The 13,127-nt window shown below is 53.9% G+C and overlaps 2 protein-coding genes across 2 annotated transcripts; both read left to right on the plus strand.

The window, feature by feature from the left end:
- Positions 1–97: 97 nt before the first annotated feature.
- Positions 98–11,810, plus strand: FDX2 (ferredoxin 2). The gene is made up of 8 exons (XM_023194226.2): positions 98–254; positions 347–401; positions 614–720; positions 5,054–5,141; positions 5,352–7,793; positions 10,663–10,769; positions 11,130–11,223; positions 11,405–11,810. Exons 1-5 carry the CDS (start codon positions 101–103, stop codon positions 5,506–5,508), a joined length of 561 nt encoding a protein of 186 aa, XP_023049994.1. The 5' UTR covers positions 98–100; the 3' UTR covers positions 5,509–7,793; positions 10,663–10,769; positions 11,130–11,223; positions 11,405–11,810.
- ZGLP1 (zinc finger GATA like protein 1) lies at positions 7,265–11,811 on the plus strand. Its single transcript, XM_023194225.3, is given in 5 exon segments — positions 7,265–7,637; positions 7,639–7,793; positions 10,663–10,769; positions 11,130–11,223; positions 11,405–11,811. Coding segments are annotated over 5 exon segments (816 nt in total). The 5' UTR covers positions 7,265–7,295; the 3' UTR covers positions 11,523–11,811.
- Positions 11,812–13,127: the final 1,316 nt, after the last annotated feature.

Raw genomic sequence — 13,127 nt, forward strand, 5'->3', positions numbered from 1 at the left:
ACTACAGGCCCTAAGCAAACATCTGCGCTTCTGTTCCAGTAATTATGGGCCCTTCCCTCGCGTCCGTGGTGCGGCGCATGCTCAGTCGGTGGGTCACGTGATGCATGTCATGGCTGCCTCCATGGCCCGGGGCGGCGTGAGTGCCAGGGTTCTGCTGCAGACTGCCGGGGGCACCTGGTGGAACCGAACTGGGGGCACTTCGGGGTCGGGGGAGGGGATGGCGCCGGGGACAACCAGAAAGTTTCAAGCGACAGGTACCTGAGGCGCCCGGGGCGGGCAGCGTTAACCCGTCAGATGCCGGCGGGGCGGGGCTCGGCGCAGCAGCTCACCCAACCGTGTTTTCCAGGCTCGCGCCCGGCAGGAGAGGAAGAGACAGGCGGCCCCGAGCAGCCCGGGGACGTGTGAGTGCAGGGGGCCAAGTCTCCCATTCCTCATCCCACGGAATTCCTCTGGTCCCCATCTTGCCCTGTAGCTTCATCTCGCGGTCCCCTTTCTGCTTTGCCCTGTTGAGCACCTGTGCGTCAAGCCTCAATCCCTACTTCCTAACCCTAGATTCTACCCGGGCCCTGAGCCCATCATCCAGTTCGGCATTCGCACCTCCATCTGTCCCCAGGGTGAACGTGGTGTTCGTAGACCGCTCAGGCCAGCGGATCCCAGTGAGCGGCAGAGTCGGGGACAATGTTCTGCACCTGGCACAGCGCCACGGGGTGGACCTGGAAGGTAGGAACTGGGCACAGGGAGTTAAGGAGGTCATTATCCATTTGTCCAAAACAAAAACAAATCAGGTGTGTCTCTTCACGGCTTTTCCCACCAAATATGGACTAAAAATCCAAACCCCTTACCACGGCCTCATCTGGTGCCAAGCTCTTATTTATTAAACATTTATTAGAGATCACTAGGACTCCTGACTCCCAGGATTTTGTGTTCTCTTCCCCCTTCCTCCCTGTATTCTAGCCACATTGGCTTTCTTTTTGTTGTTTTGAGATGGAGTTTCACTCTTGTTGCCCAGGCTGGAGTGCAATGGCTTACTGCACCTCAGCTCACTGCAACCTCCACCTCCCGGGTTCAAGCGATTCTCCTGCCCCAGCTACCAGACTAGCTGGGATTACAGGCGCCCACCACCAAGCCCGGCTAATTTTTGTGTTTTTAGTAGAGACGGGGTTTCACCATGTTAGCCAGGCTGGTCTCAAACTCCTGACAGGCAATCCACCCACTCAGCCTCCTGAAATGCTCGGATTACAGGCGTGAGCCACCACACCCAGCCCACACTGGCTTTCTTGTGGTTCCTCAAACAGTCCAGCTCATTCCTTCCTGCCTCGGGTCCATTGCATTTGCTGTTCCCTCTGTCTGAAGTGCTTGCCCAGCAAACATTCTGGCTCTTTCTCATCCTTCAGACCTCAATGTAAATATCATGTCCCTAACAATCCCATTCCCCTCAGCCCAGCTGAAGTACCCATGCCCTAGTTACTCTGTCTTATCAGTTTGTGATATGATATATAGCACTTCTCACTTTTTTGTCTTTTCAAGAGACACAGCCTTGCTGTGTCGCCAATGCTGGAGTGCCATGATGCAATCATACCTCACTGCAGCCTTGAACTCCTGGGTTCAAGTGATCCTCCCACCTCAGCCTCCCAAGTAGCTGCGATTATAGGCACAAGCCACAATGCCAAGCTGTTTTGTTTCCTACTTTGTCATCTGTCCCCCAGTGAGACTGGAGACCCATGTTCTTATTCATGCTTATCTGTTGCCTTGCCTGTCAGGATGTAACAGGTGTTTGATAATTTGTTGAGAGAAAAATAATAATAGAAATTTCTTGTCCAGGCGCAGTGGCTCACGCCTGTAATCCTAACACTTTGGGAGGCCGACGCAGGTGAATCACTTGAGGACAGGAGTTTGAGACCAGCCTGGCCAACATGGTGAAACCCTGTCTTTACCAGAAACACAAAAATTAGCGGGGTGTGGTGGCACATGCATCTAATCCCAGCTACTTGGGAGGCTGAGGCACAAGAATCACTTGAACTTGGGAGGCAGAGGTTGCAGTGAACCAAGATGGCACCACTGTACTCCAGGCTGGATGGCAGAGCAAGACTGTCTCAAAAGAAGAAAAAAATACATACATGTATATATATATGTCTTTATGTTTTTTTTTTTGAGATAGAGTCTCGCTCTGTTGCCCAGTCTGGAGTGCAGTGGCCGGATCTCAGCTCACTGCAATGCAAGCTCCGCCTCCCGGGTTCACGCCATTCTCCTGCCTCAGCCTCCCGAGTAGCTGGGACTACAGGCACCTGCCACCTCGCCTGGCTAGTTTTTTGTATTTTTTTTTTTTAGTAGAGATGGGGTTTCACCGTGTTAGCCAGGATGGTCTCGATCTCCTGACCTCGTGATCGGCCCGTCTCGGCCTCCCAAAGTGCTGGGATTACAGGCTTGAGCCACCACGCCCGGCCTTAACTATGTTAATACATATTCACTGACTGAATCTTCATGACAACTTGAGTAGTAGAGACTGTTATTCCATATTATAGATGAGGAAACTAAACCCCAGGTTAAGTAGACCTGGTCTAAGGTCAAGTGGATGACAATACTAGACTCACCAGTCCATTTTAGCCACTAATCTGTGTTGCCTTTTTATAAATACCTATTGCTCGTCAGGCAGCAATATACAAAAAACATAAGGCCTCTGTCATTTCACACCCATTTTGGCCTAATAGGGACAATAATCCCACAGGTAAATATATAATTATGTCATGAGCAACTTGGGAAGGGTTGTCTGGAAGAAAATATACAGGGTTTGCTTTTGGAATGAATATATCAGGGATCCTGATTTTATCATTAAAGGGGAAGATATGTTGGGAAGGATTATGAAAGGCCTACCTAAAGTTCTGTTCTGGAATCCAGCAGCCAGTAGTCTAGGACAGAGATTGGAATGTGAAATAGATTGATTTTCTTTTTTTTTTTTTTTTTTTGAGACAGAGTCTCGCTCTGTCGCCCAGGCTGGAGTGCAGTGGCCAGATCTCAGTTCACTGCAAGCTCTGCCTCCCAGATTTACGCCATTCTGCTGCCACAGCCTCCCGAGTAGCTGGGACTACAGGCGCCCACCACCACGCCTGGCTAGTTTTTTTGTATTTTTTTTAGTAGAGACGGGGTTTCACTGTGTTAGCCAGGATGGTCTCAATCTCCTGACCTCGTGATCCGCCCTTCTTGGCCTCCCAAAGTGCTGGGATTACAGGCTTGAGCCACCGCGCCTGGCCTCATTTGTTTATTTATTTATTTGAGACAGAGTCTCACTCTATCACCCAGGCTGGAGTGCAATGGCGTGATCTTGGCTTACTGCAACCTCCGCCTCCAGGGTTCAAGTGATTCTCCTGCCTTAGCCTCCCGAGTAGCTGGGATTACAGGCGCCTGCCACCATGCCCAGCTAAATTTTTGTATTTTTAATAGAGATGAGGTCTCGCCATGTTGGGTAGGGTGGTCTCAAATTCCTGACCACAGTTGATCTACCTGCCGCGGCCTCCCAAAGTGCTGGGATTACAGACATGGGCCACTGCGCTGGGCCAGTAGAGGTCAGTGGCCTGGCAAGGTGTGGTGGCTCACGCCTGTAATCCCAGCACTTTGGGAGGCCAAGGCGAGCGGATCACGACATCAGGAGATCGAGACCATCCTGGCTAACAGGGTGAAACCCCGTCTCGGCCGGGCGCGGTGGCTCAAGCCTGTAATCCCAGCACTTTGGGAGGCCAAGAAGGGCGGATCACGAGGTCAGGAGATCGAGACCATCCTGGCTAACACGGTGAAACCCCGTCTCTACTAAAAATACAAAAACAAAATTAGCCAGGCATGGTGGCGGCCGCCTGTAGTCCCAGCTACTCTGGGAGGCTGAGGCAGGAGAATGGCGTGAATCTGGGAGGCAGAGCTTGCAGTGAGCCAAGATCACGCTACTGCACTTCAGCCTGGGCAACAGAGCAGGACTCTTATCTCTAAAAAAAAATTACAGGCCAGGCGCAGTGGCTCCCACCTGTAATCCCAGCACTTTGGGAGGCTGAGGCGGGCAGATCATGAGGTCAGGAGATCAAGACTATCCTGGCTAACATGGTGAAATGTGGTCTCTACTAAAAAAAAAAAAGGAAAACAAAGGAATGGTCAGGCACGGTGGCTCACACCTGTAATCCCAGCACTTTGGGAGGCCAAGGCGGGTGGATCACAAGGTCAATAGATCGAGACCATCCTGGCCAACATGGTGAAACCCTGTCTTTACTAAAAATACAAAAGTTAGCTGGGCATGGTGGCACGTGCCTGTAATTTCAGCTACTCAGGAGGCTGAGGCAAAAGAATCGCTTGAACCTGGGAGGCGGAGGTTGCAGTGAGCCGAGATCACACCATTGCACTCTAGCCTGGGCAAGGAGAGCGAAACTCCACCTCAAAAAAAACAAAAACAAAAGAAAAAAAAAATTAGCTAGTTGTGGTGGTGTGCACCTGTAGTCCCAGCTACTTGGGAGGCTTGGATGGGAGTATCACTTAAGCCAGGAGGTTGAGGCAGTAAGCTATGACTGAGCCACGGCACTCCAGGCCAGGCAACAGAGTGAGACCCTATCTCAAAAAAAATATCTTATCCCTCATTCCTTCCCCCACCACACTGACTGCTGAGTCAGCTGGTCCATCCTCCAAGAGCAGCAGAGAGGTGGGGACACATTGGCCCAGCACCGTGATAGGGTCACAGCAAGGGCTCACAGGCTGCAGGGAGCCTGCCTGGCCTTTCCTCTCTTAGCTACCTGGCAACCTAGTCCATACTCTTTAATGGTTCTGCATCTCAGCCTGCTAGGGAGTCCCTGGGAAATGGGGCCTCCCGGATGTCCCTTTGTAAACCCTACACACTGGGGAACAGCCAGCTAAGGACATTGAGGACATGACACAGTGCCTGGTGCACACAGTGGGGCTGCAGGCCCGGGAGGGAGACATGAGGCATGTGGTGGAAGAGAGATCTACTCTTCTACGCCCTTCGCAGAGTGGCCCCTTCCTGACTCTGCCACTCACCTGCGCCCACTTCGCTTCCCGCCCCTAGGGGCCTGTGAAGCCTCCCTGGCCTGCTCCACCTGCCATGTATATGTGAGTGAAGACCACCTGGATCTCCTGCCTCCTCCCGAGGAGAGGTGAGTGGGGTAGCCCTGCCTAGCTGGGAGCTCCACCCTGGAGCACTGAACAGCCCTCACCGTCCTCCCCATTTCCAGTTCCTGGAAGGGGAGCTGCCTCCCCCCACACTACCCCCTGTGCTCAGTCAGCTTCCTCCCTCCCCTGCCTCTGGCCCCTCACCCACCCAGCTAGCTTGCCCTTGGCTAACACTGCCCATGTCACCACCCCAGGGAAGACGACATGCTAGACATGGCCCCCCTCCTCCAGGAGAACTCGCGGCTGGGCTGCCAGATCGTGCTGACGCCAGAGCTGGAAGGAGCGGAATTCACCCTGCCCAAGATCACCAGGAACTTCTACGTGGACGGCCACGTCCCCAAGCCCCACTGACATGGCCACCTGGACTGTTACACATTGCCATGACCCCAGGGCCCAGACTGAGGGAATAGCCAAGTGCCAGCCCTGCCCAGAGAGCGGACAGGCCCGGGAGAGATGTGGAAGCCCCTGCGAATGACAACATCCCTGCTTGGGAGAGATTCCCGTGTCCAGGCTCCGGCAGGGCCCAGGCCCCTAGTGGGGTGGCCTTCCCCAAGCCCCTGAGAATCGGTGTGAGTAGGAGTGGACTCAGATTGGAGCTGCAATAAATCAGTATCACAGGCTCCAGCATGTTGAGTGTCCTTGGGGGATAGATCTGGGGTCTACATGTGGCTCACACCTGTAATCCCAGCACTTTGGGAGGCCAAGATGGGAGAATCACTTGAGGCCAGGAGCTTAAGACCATCCTGGGCAACATGGCGAGACCTTGTCACTATAAAACAGTAAAAATTAGCGTAGAGTGGTGGTAAGTGCCTGTGGTCCCAGCTACTCGGGAGACTGAGGTGGGAGGATCACTTGAGCCCAGGAGATTTAGGCTGCAGTGGAACGGTGATCAGGCCATTCCACTCCAGCCGGGGTGACAGAATGAGGCCCTGTCTCAAAAAAAAAAACAAAAACCAAAACCTGCATCTGCTGTGCTGGGCCCCCGACTCTCCTCCCTCTGGGATCTAAGATCCCGCTGGGGATCCGAAGCAGAGGCCTGGGAGCCCCCATTTCCGAGGGGTAGGGCCAGCATGGAAGGCCCCGCCCCGCAGCTGCGGAAGGATTTGGTGGGGTCCAGGCAGCCTTTGGCACGCAGGGGTGCGCAGATGACCTGAAAAAAGCCAGAAAGAGGAAAGGCGCCGCCGAGGCTGGTCACTCTCAGCTGGGGCTCATCGCATCCTTGGCCAGGAGCGCTCCCACCCCACAGGTCCCGCCCCCCCCAGGTGGGTTTCATCGGGTGAGCCCAGCGGGACAGGGCCGGGCGAAATTAGGGAGGGGGCTGGGCTGGGGCGCAATGGAGGCCGAGCCAGCCCCGGACTCCACGATGCCAGCAAAGCTGCTGGCGCCGCCCTGTCTGGACCTGGAGCCGCTGGGAGGATCCCCCTCCCAGGAGAAGCCGAGGACCCCAGGATGCTGCAGAATCAGTGGGAGGTGCGTAAGGCCAAACCCCTTCCCCAGACCCCGCTAGCACTTCACTAGCTGGTTCAGTGATCAGGGGGTCGTGACCTCTCGTTCCTGGGGTTATCGAGAAGTGGCAATTTTATAATAGTTACTGAAACTTACAAAGAGGTTCTGGTCCCCAGAGACACTTGGGGTCATCTAGGGATCAGAGGCCATGCAATTCCATGTCTCTGGGGCTGATGTAGGCACTCCCCAGGGATCATCCAGGGGTTAGGGAGGGCAACTCAGTAATAATGAAAATGGTAAAAATCGTAATCATATTATGGCAAGCCAGCGGCGTGGTGGCGCGCGCCTGTAAGTCCCAGCTACTCGGGAGGCTGAGGCGGAAGGATCGCTGGAGCCCGAGTTCTAGGCTGCACTGAGGCCTGATCACGCCCCTGCACTCCAGGCGGGGGTACAGAGTGAGGCTCGGTCTCTAAAAGAAACACAAAGAAAAAAAGTAACCTTTTTCTCCATCCTGCAGCCAGAGGCTTGAAATCCTGCCTCGGTCACCTAGGGCGGTCCCTGCCTGGGTGATCTACGGGTGCCGTAAAGGGTTGATTGATGTGAAGGGCTGAGAGTGTGCCTGGGAGGCCCACGCTGGGCGAGGTGAGCTGCAATTACTTTGCAACTCTTAAACCTTCCACCCAGAGTTAGGAATGGCTGAACCTCAGGTGGAGTGTGTAGCCTGCCCCAGGGTACACAAAGAGCCGGCCCAAGTTGGAACCCCCTGGCCGGCTAAACCCAGGAGTCACCCAAGAAAAAGTGACCCCACTGCCCTTCTCCCCAGGTCCCTCTGGCCTGCATGCCAGGACTCGGTCACCGCCCTGCGCTTCCTCCAAGAGACAGTGGAGAGGCTGGGTCAGTCCCCTACGCAGGACACCCCGGTCCTGGGGCCTTGCTGGGACCCAATGGCTCTGGGGACTCAGGGCCGCCTGCTGCTGGACAGGGATTCCAAGGACACGCAGACCCGGATCAACCAAAAGGGCCACTGCCTGCAGCCCCCCCGGGACTCCCCCTGCCTCACCTCAGAGAAGGCCCCGGAAACAGCCAAACCCCTGCCGGAGCACTGAGAAACTGGACCCTGGGTTCGAAGGGGTGACTCTGAAGTTTCAGATAAAGCCAGACTCCAGCCTGCAGATCATCCCCACGTACAGGTAGGGGCCGGCTCCGGCCAGGGCGCCCTTTCTCCCAGTAACAACACAGACACCAGTGTGGGAGGTAGGGGTGCTCCCTGGCGTCAGTGTGGACCCTCACACGTGCCCTACGTTACACGTGGCCCAGTCTCTGGTTGACCACTTGAGCTGGTGCCAGATCCAGTCCTGCCCCTTCTGACTCAGTCGCTCCCCACTCCCAGTGTGAGACCTGGTCTCATGAATCAGGCCTGGCCCTGCTTAGGCTGCAGTTTAGGCTGCAGCTGCAGCTGCAGTGATTTTTCCCAATAATGTTAACAGCTACTATTTGTTGGTAGCGACAACAATAAGAGGTTAACAGGCAGTATTTGATGTGTATGGGCTCATTCAAAAGCCTGGGGAGGCCAGGCACAGTGGCTCACGCCTATAATCCCACCACTTTGGGAGGCCAAGGCGGGCGGATCACCTGAAGACAGGAGTTCAAGGCCTGGCCAGGCTGTGCGTGGTGGCTCACGCCTGTAATCCCAGCACTTTGGGAGGCCGAGGTGGGTGGATCACGAGGTCTGGGGTTCGAGACCAGCCTGACCAACATGGTGAAATCCCATCTCTACTAAAAATACAAAAATTAGCTGGGCCTGGTGGCAAGCGCCTGTAATCCCAGCTACTCAGGAGTCTGAGGTAGGAGAATTGCTTAAACTGGGGAGGCAGAGGTTGCAGTGAACTGAGATCGCGCCACTGCACTCTAGCCTGGGGGACAGAGTGAGACTCCATCTCAAAAAAAAAAAAAAAAAGATTAGCCTAGCCAACATAGTGAAACCCCATCGCTACTAAAAATACAAAAAATTAGCTGGGCATTGTAGCAGGTGCCTGTAATCCCAGCTACTCGGGAGGCTGGGCATTGTAGCAGGTGCCTGTAATCCCAGCTACTCGGGAGGCTGTGGCAGGAGAATTGCTTGAACTCAGGAGGCAAAGGCTTCAGTAAGCTAAGCTGAGATAGCGCCACTGCACTCCAGCCTGGGCCATAGAGCAGGACCCAGTCTCAAAAACTAGCCGTGAGTGGTGACAGGCACCTGTAATCCGAGCTATTTGGGAGGCTGAGGCAGGAGAATCACTTGAACCCAGGAGGTAGAGGTTGCAGTGAGCAGAGACGGCACCACTGCACTCCAGCCTGGGAGACAGAGCAAGACTCTGACCCCTTAAAAAAAAAAAAAAAACTTTGGGAAGCTGGGCCTGGTGGCTCACAGCTGTAATCCTAGCCCTTTGGGAGGCCAAGGTGGGAGGATTGCATGAGCCCAGGAGTTCAAGACCAGCCTGGGCAACGTAGTAAGACCCCCATCTCTAATTTTTACTTATTTATTGTTATTATAAAAATTATAATTATAACTTATGCTGCCAAAACAATAATTTTTTTTTTTTGAGCTGGAGTCGCACTCTGTCGTTCAGGCTGGAGTGCAATGACATGATCTCGGCTCACTGCAACCTCTGCCTCCTGGATTCAAACGACTCTCCTGCCTCAGCCTCTGGAGTAGCTGGGATTACAGGTGCCCACTACCAGCCTGGCTAATTTTTGTATTTTTAGTAGAGATGGGGTTTCACCATGTTGGCCAGGATGGCCTCGATCTGTTGACCTCAGGTGATCCACCTACCTTGGCCTCCCAAAGTGTCGGGATTATAGGCATGAGCCACCATGCCTGCCCACTTTTTTTTTCTTTTTTTTTTTTTTTTTGAGACAGGGTCTTGCTGTGTCACCCAGGCTGAAATGCAGTGGCACATTCATGGCTCACTGCAGCCTCGACCTCCCAGGCCCAAGCCATCCTTCCTCCTCAGCCTCCCAAGTAGGTGGGAGCACAGGCCTGCACCACCACTCCTAGGTAATTTTTTTATGTTTCTAGAGACAGGATCTCCCTATATTACCCAGATTCCCATCTCTTTTTAAAAATCAATAAATAAAATTTTCAAAGAAAAAAAAAAAAAATGTGTTGGGAAGCCCATTTTACAGATGAGGAAACTGAGGCACAGAGTAGGAGATAATGTGTCCAGGCTCATACAGCAAGGACATGGAGAACTGGGATTGGAACCTGGCAGGCTGTCCCTGTGCTTACTATTTTTCAAATAATAATAATAATTGGCCGGGCGTGGTGGCTCACACCTGTAATCCCAGCACTTTGGGAGTCCGAGGTGGGTGGATCATGAGGTCAGGAGATTGAGACCATCCTGGCTAACATGGTGAAACCCTGTCTCTACTAAAAATACAAAAAAAATTAGCCAGGCGTGGCGGCGGGCGCCTGTAGTCCCAGCTACTCAGGAGGCTGAGGCAGGAGAATGGCGTGAACCTGGGAGGCGGAGCTGCAGTGAGCTGAGATTGTGCCGCTGCACTCTAGCCTGGGCAACAGAGCGAGACTCCGTCTCAAAAAATAATAATAATAATAATAATTAGGTCAGGCACAGTAGCTCATATCTGTAATCCCTGCATTTTGGGAGGCCAAGGCAGGTGGATCACTTGAGGTCAGGAGTTCGAGACCAGCCTGACCAACATGGTGAAACCCCATCTCTATAAAACTATAAAAATTAGCTGGGCATGGTGTTGCGCGCCTGTAGTCCCAGCTGCTCGGGAGGCTGAGGCACAAGAATTGCTTGAACCCAGGAGGCAGAGGTTGCAGTGAGCTGAGATGGCACCACTATACTCCAGCCTGGGCGACAGAGCGAGACTCCATCTGCAAAAATAATAATAATAAATTATTATTATTACTAATGAGAGGCAAAGCCAGGCCATTCAGGTATCAGTTGCCTCCTTGGGGGATGCCTGATACCTTGATACTAAATCTTCATTTTGGGGGGCTACTGGGGACAAGCTACGGATCCCTCCAATGCTAATACCTTGTCTGCCCCGCAGCCTGCCCTGTAGTAGCCGCTCTCAGGAATCCCCTGCAGATGCTGTTGAGGGCCCTGCAGCCCACCCAAGAGGCACTGAGGCCCACTCAGCAGGCAGCGAGGCCCTGGGTGAGTCCTGAAAACCCAAGAGCTATAAATATTTTGGGGGCCAATTTCCTGTCTTCCCTGCCTTTCGCCCTGCCCCCCCTTCTCCATCTTGCTTCCCCATTTAGACCCTCCAGGAGGAGTTGCACCACCCCCCTCCACTTGGGCTGAGTCACCCCCACCCCCAGCTTCCTCCTCTGCGGAATGCTGCCATCTGTCTCCCTTCCTGGCTTTGCTGTGGCTTAGAGCTGGCAACTCCCAGGGCTGGTCTAGAGCCAGGTGGGGCCTTTACTGAGACCCCCACAAAATGCCCAACCCCGCACAGGCATCCTGAGCTCATCTGCCTGGCTTCTGACCCCTGCCCTTTGACCTCTGACCCTTCAGAGCCCCGGCGCTGTGCTTCCTGTCAGACCCAGAGGACCCCGCTCTGGAGAGACGCTGAAGATGGGACCCCTCTCTGCAACGCCTGTGGGATCAGGTCCTTAGAATGGAGGAGGGAATTGAGGTGGGGGTCCCCAAATCAGTCCATGTGTAACCAGTGTGGCGTACGGGGAAAGCAAAAATCAAAACACCTACCTCTTGGGAAAAGTGGTTTCCTTGTGGCAGTTTCTGGGCCCCCACTGCATCCTAAATGGCAGTTTCTTGTCCCCCAACCCTAGGTACAAGAAATATGGCACTCGCTGCTCCAGCTGCTGGCTGGTGCCCAGGAAAAATGTCCAGCCCAAGAGGCTATGTGGCAGATGTGGAGTGTCCCTGGAACCCATTCAGGAAGGTTAAACCCACCTTCACCCTGCTGACCCGCTTCTTCTGCCTCCGTTTCACCAGTGGGAGAATGGGCAGAAGCAGTTCTCCCAGGAGGATCGGGGAAAGAGCCAGCTTGCCTCCTCTCTGCCATCTCCAGATTCAAGGATCCCAGGGGAAGACCCAGGCCTCAGGTGGCAGAGCCTGCTAGGGGTCACTGGCTCCTTCTCCAGGCAGCCTTGGCTGAGGCCCCCTCAGGAGGCATTCTCAGGAAGGATGAGCATTGCTACAGCAGGGACAATAAAGTGCAGAGATACTCGGAGAGGAAAAGCCTGTGATTTGGAATCCCGTCTCCTGTGTCCCTCTGCCGGCCCAGGAAGGTGGACAGGTGCTTTCTCGTTGGGGTTGTGAGGGGCATGCGCACACATGTACATGCACAGAGACACAGTCTTATCCACAAGCAGCAGCACCCACACAGGGAATTAGCCACATTTACCACAATATCCCATGCATGGAAACAGCCACTACCGGCAGACACACACAACAGACGCAGAAAAACACACACAAGCCGGGTTCAGTGACTCACGCCTGTAATCCTAACACTTTAGGAGGCTGAGGCAGGAGGATTGCTTGAGGCCAAGAGTTTGAGACCAGCCTGGGCAACATAGTGAGACCCTGTTATCTACAGAAGGAAAAAAAAAAAGACACATGTCTGGCTGGGCGCAGTGGCTCATTCCTGTAATCCCAGCACTTGGGGAGGCTGATGCAGGTGGATCCGGAGTTCGAGACCAGCCTGGCCAACATGGTGAAACGCTGTCGCTACTAAATATACAAAAATTAGCCAGGCGTGGTGGCATGTGCCTGTAATCCGAGCTACTTGGGAGGCTGAGGCAGGAGAATCGCTTGAACACGGGAGGTAGAGGTTGCAATGAGCCGAGATGGTGCCACTGGGTGACAGCGAGACTCCGTCTCAAAAAAGACACATGCAAGACAGCCGTGCATGCTGACGGACATATCAGCAGACACACATCGACAGGGACGTGCTGACACGTAGCTGAGTCACAGATACAGCCCACACAGGACACATGCACAAGACACACATAAAACACACAAGTAGATGGCACACACTGGCAGCATATACCAATGGATCTTTCATCTGTCACCCAACCCATGCCTGCAGTGTGTCACTCTCCTTACCACCCCCTGCTGTTTCCCCTACCCATTTCAAGATCTCCTTAACCCAGCCAAAGGGTGTCTCCCAGGCCTGAAGTCAAAAGCCACGAGTCAGAGGCAGCCTTCAGCAGGCGTGACACACAGGCCACCAGCACTCACTGGGAGGGAGGGAGGAGGGGGAGTCAAGACTGGGTGGTGGGCTGGGTGTGGTGGCTCATGCCTGTAATCTCAACACTTTAGAAGGCCAAGGTGGGAGAATCACTTGAGCCCAGGAGTTCAAGACCAGCCTGGGTAACATAGTGAAACCCCGTGTCTACCAAAAAAATCAAAAAATGAGCCAAGAGTGGTGGTGCACACCTGTACTGCCAGCTACTCGGGACACTGAGGTAGGAGGATCGCTTGAGCCCCTGGAGGTCAAGACTGCAGTGAACTGTGATTGTACCACTGTGCTCCAGCCTGGGTAATAGA

This window comes from Piliocolobus tephrosceles, chromosome 21 (assembly GCF_002776525.5).
Source record: "Piliocolobus tephrosceles isolate RC106 chromosome 21, ASM277652v3, whole genome shotgun sequence".
In the NCBI taxonomy this organism is placed as follows: domain Eukaryota; kingdom Metazoa; phylum Chordata; class Mammalia; order Primates; family Cercopithecidae; genus Piliocolobus; species Piliocolobus tephrosceles.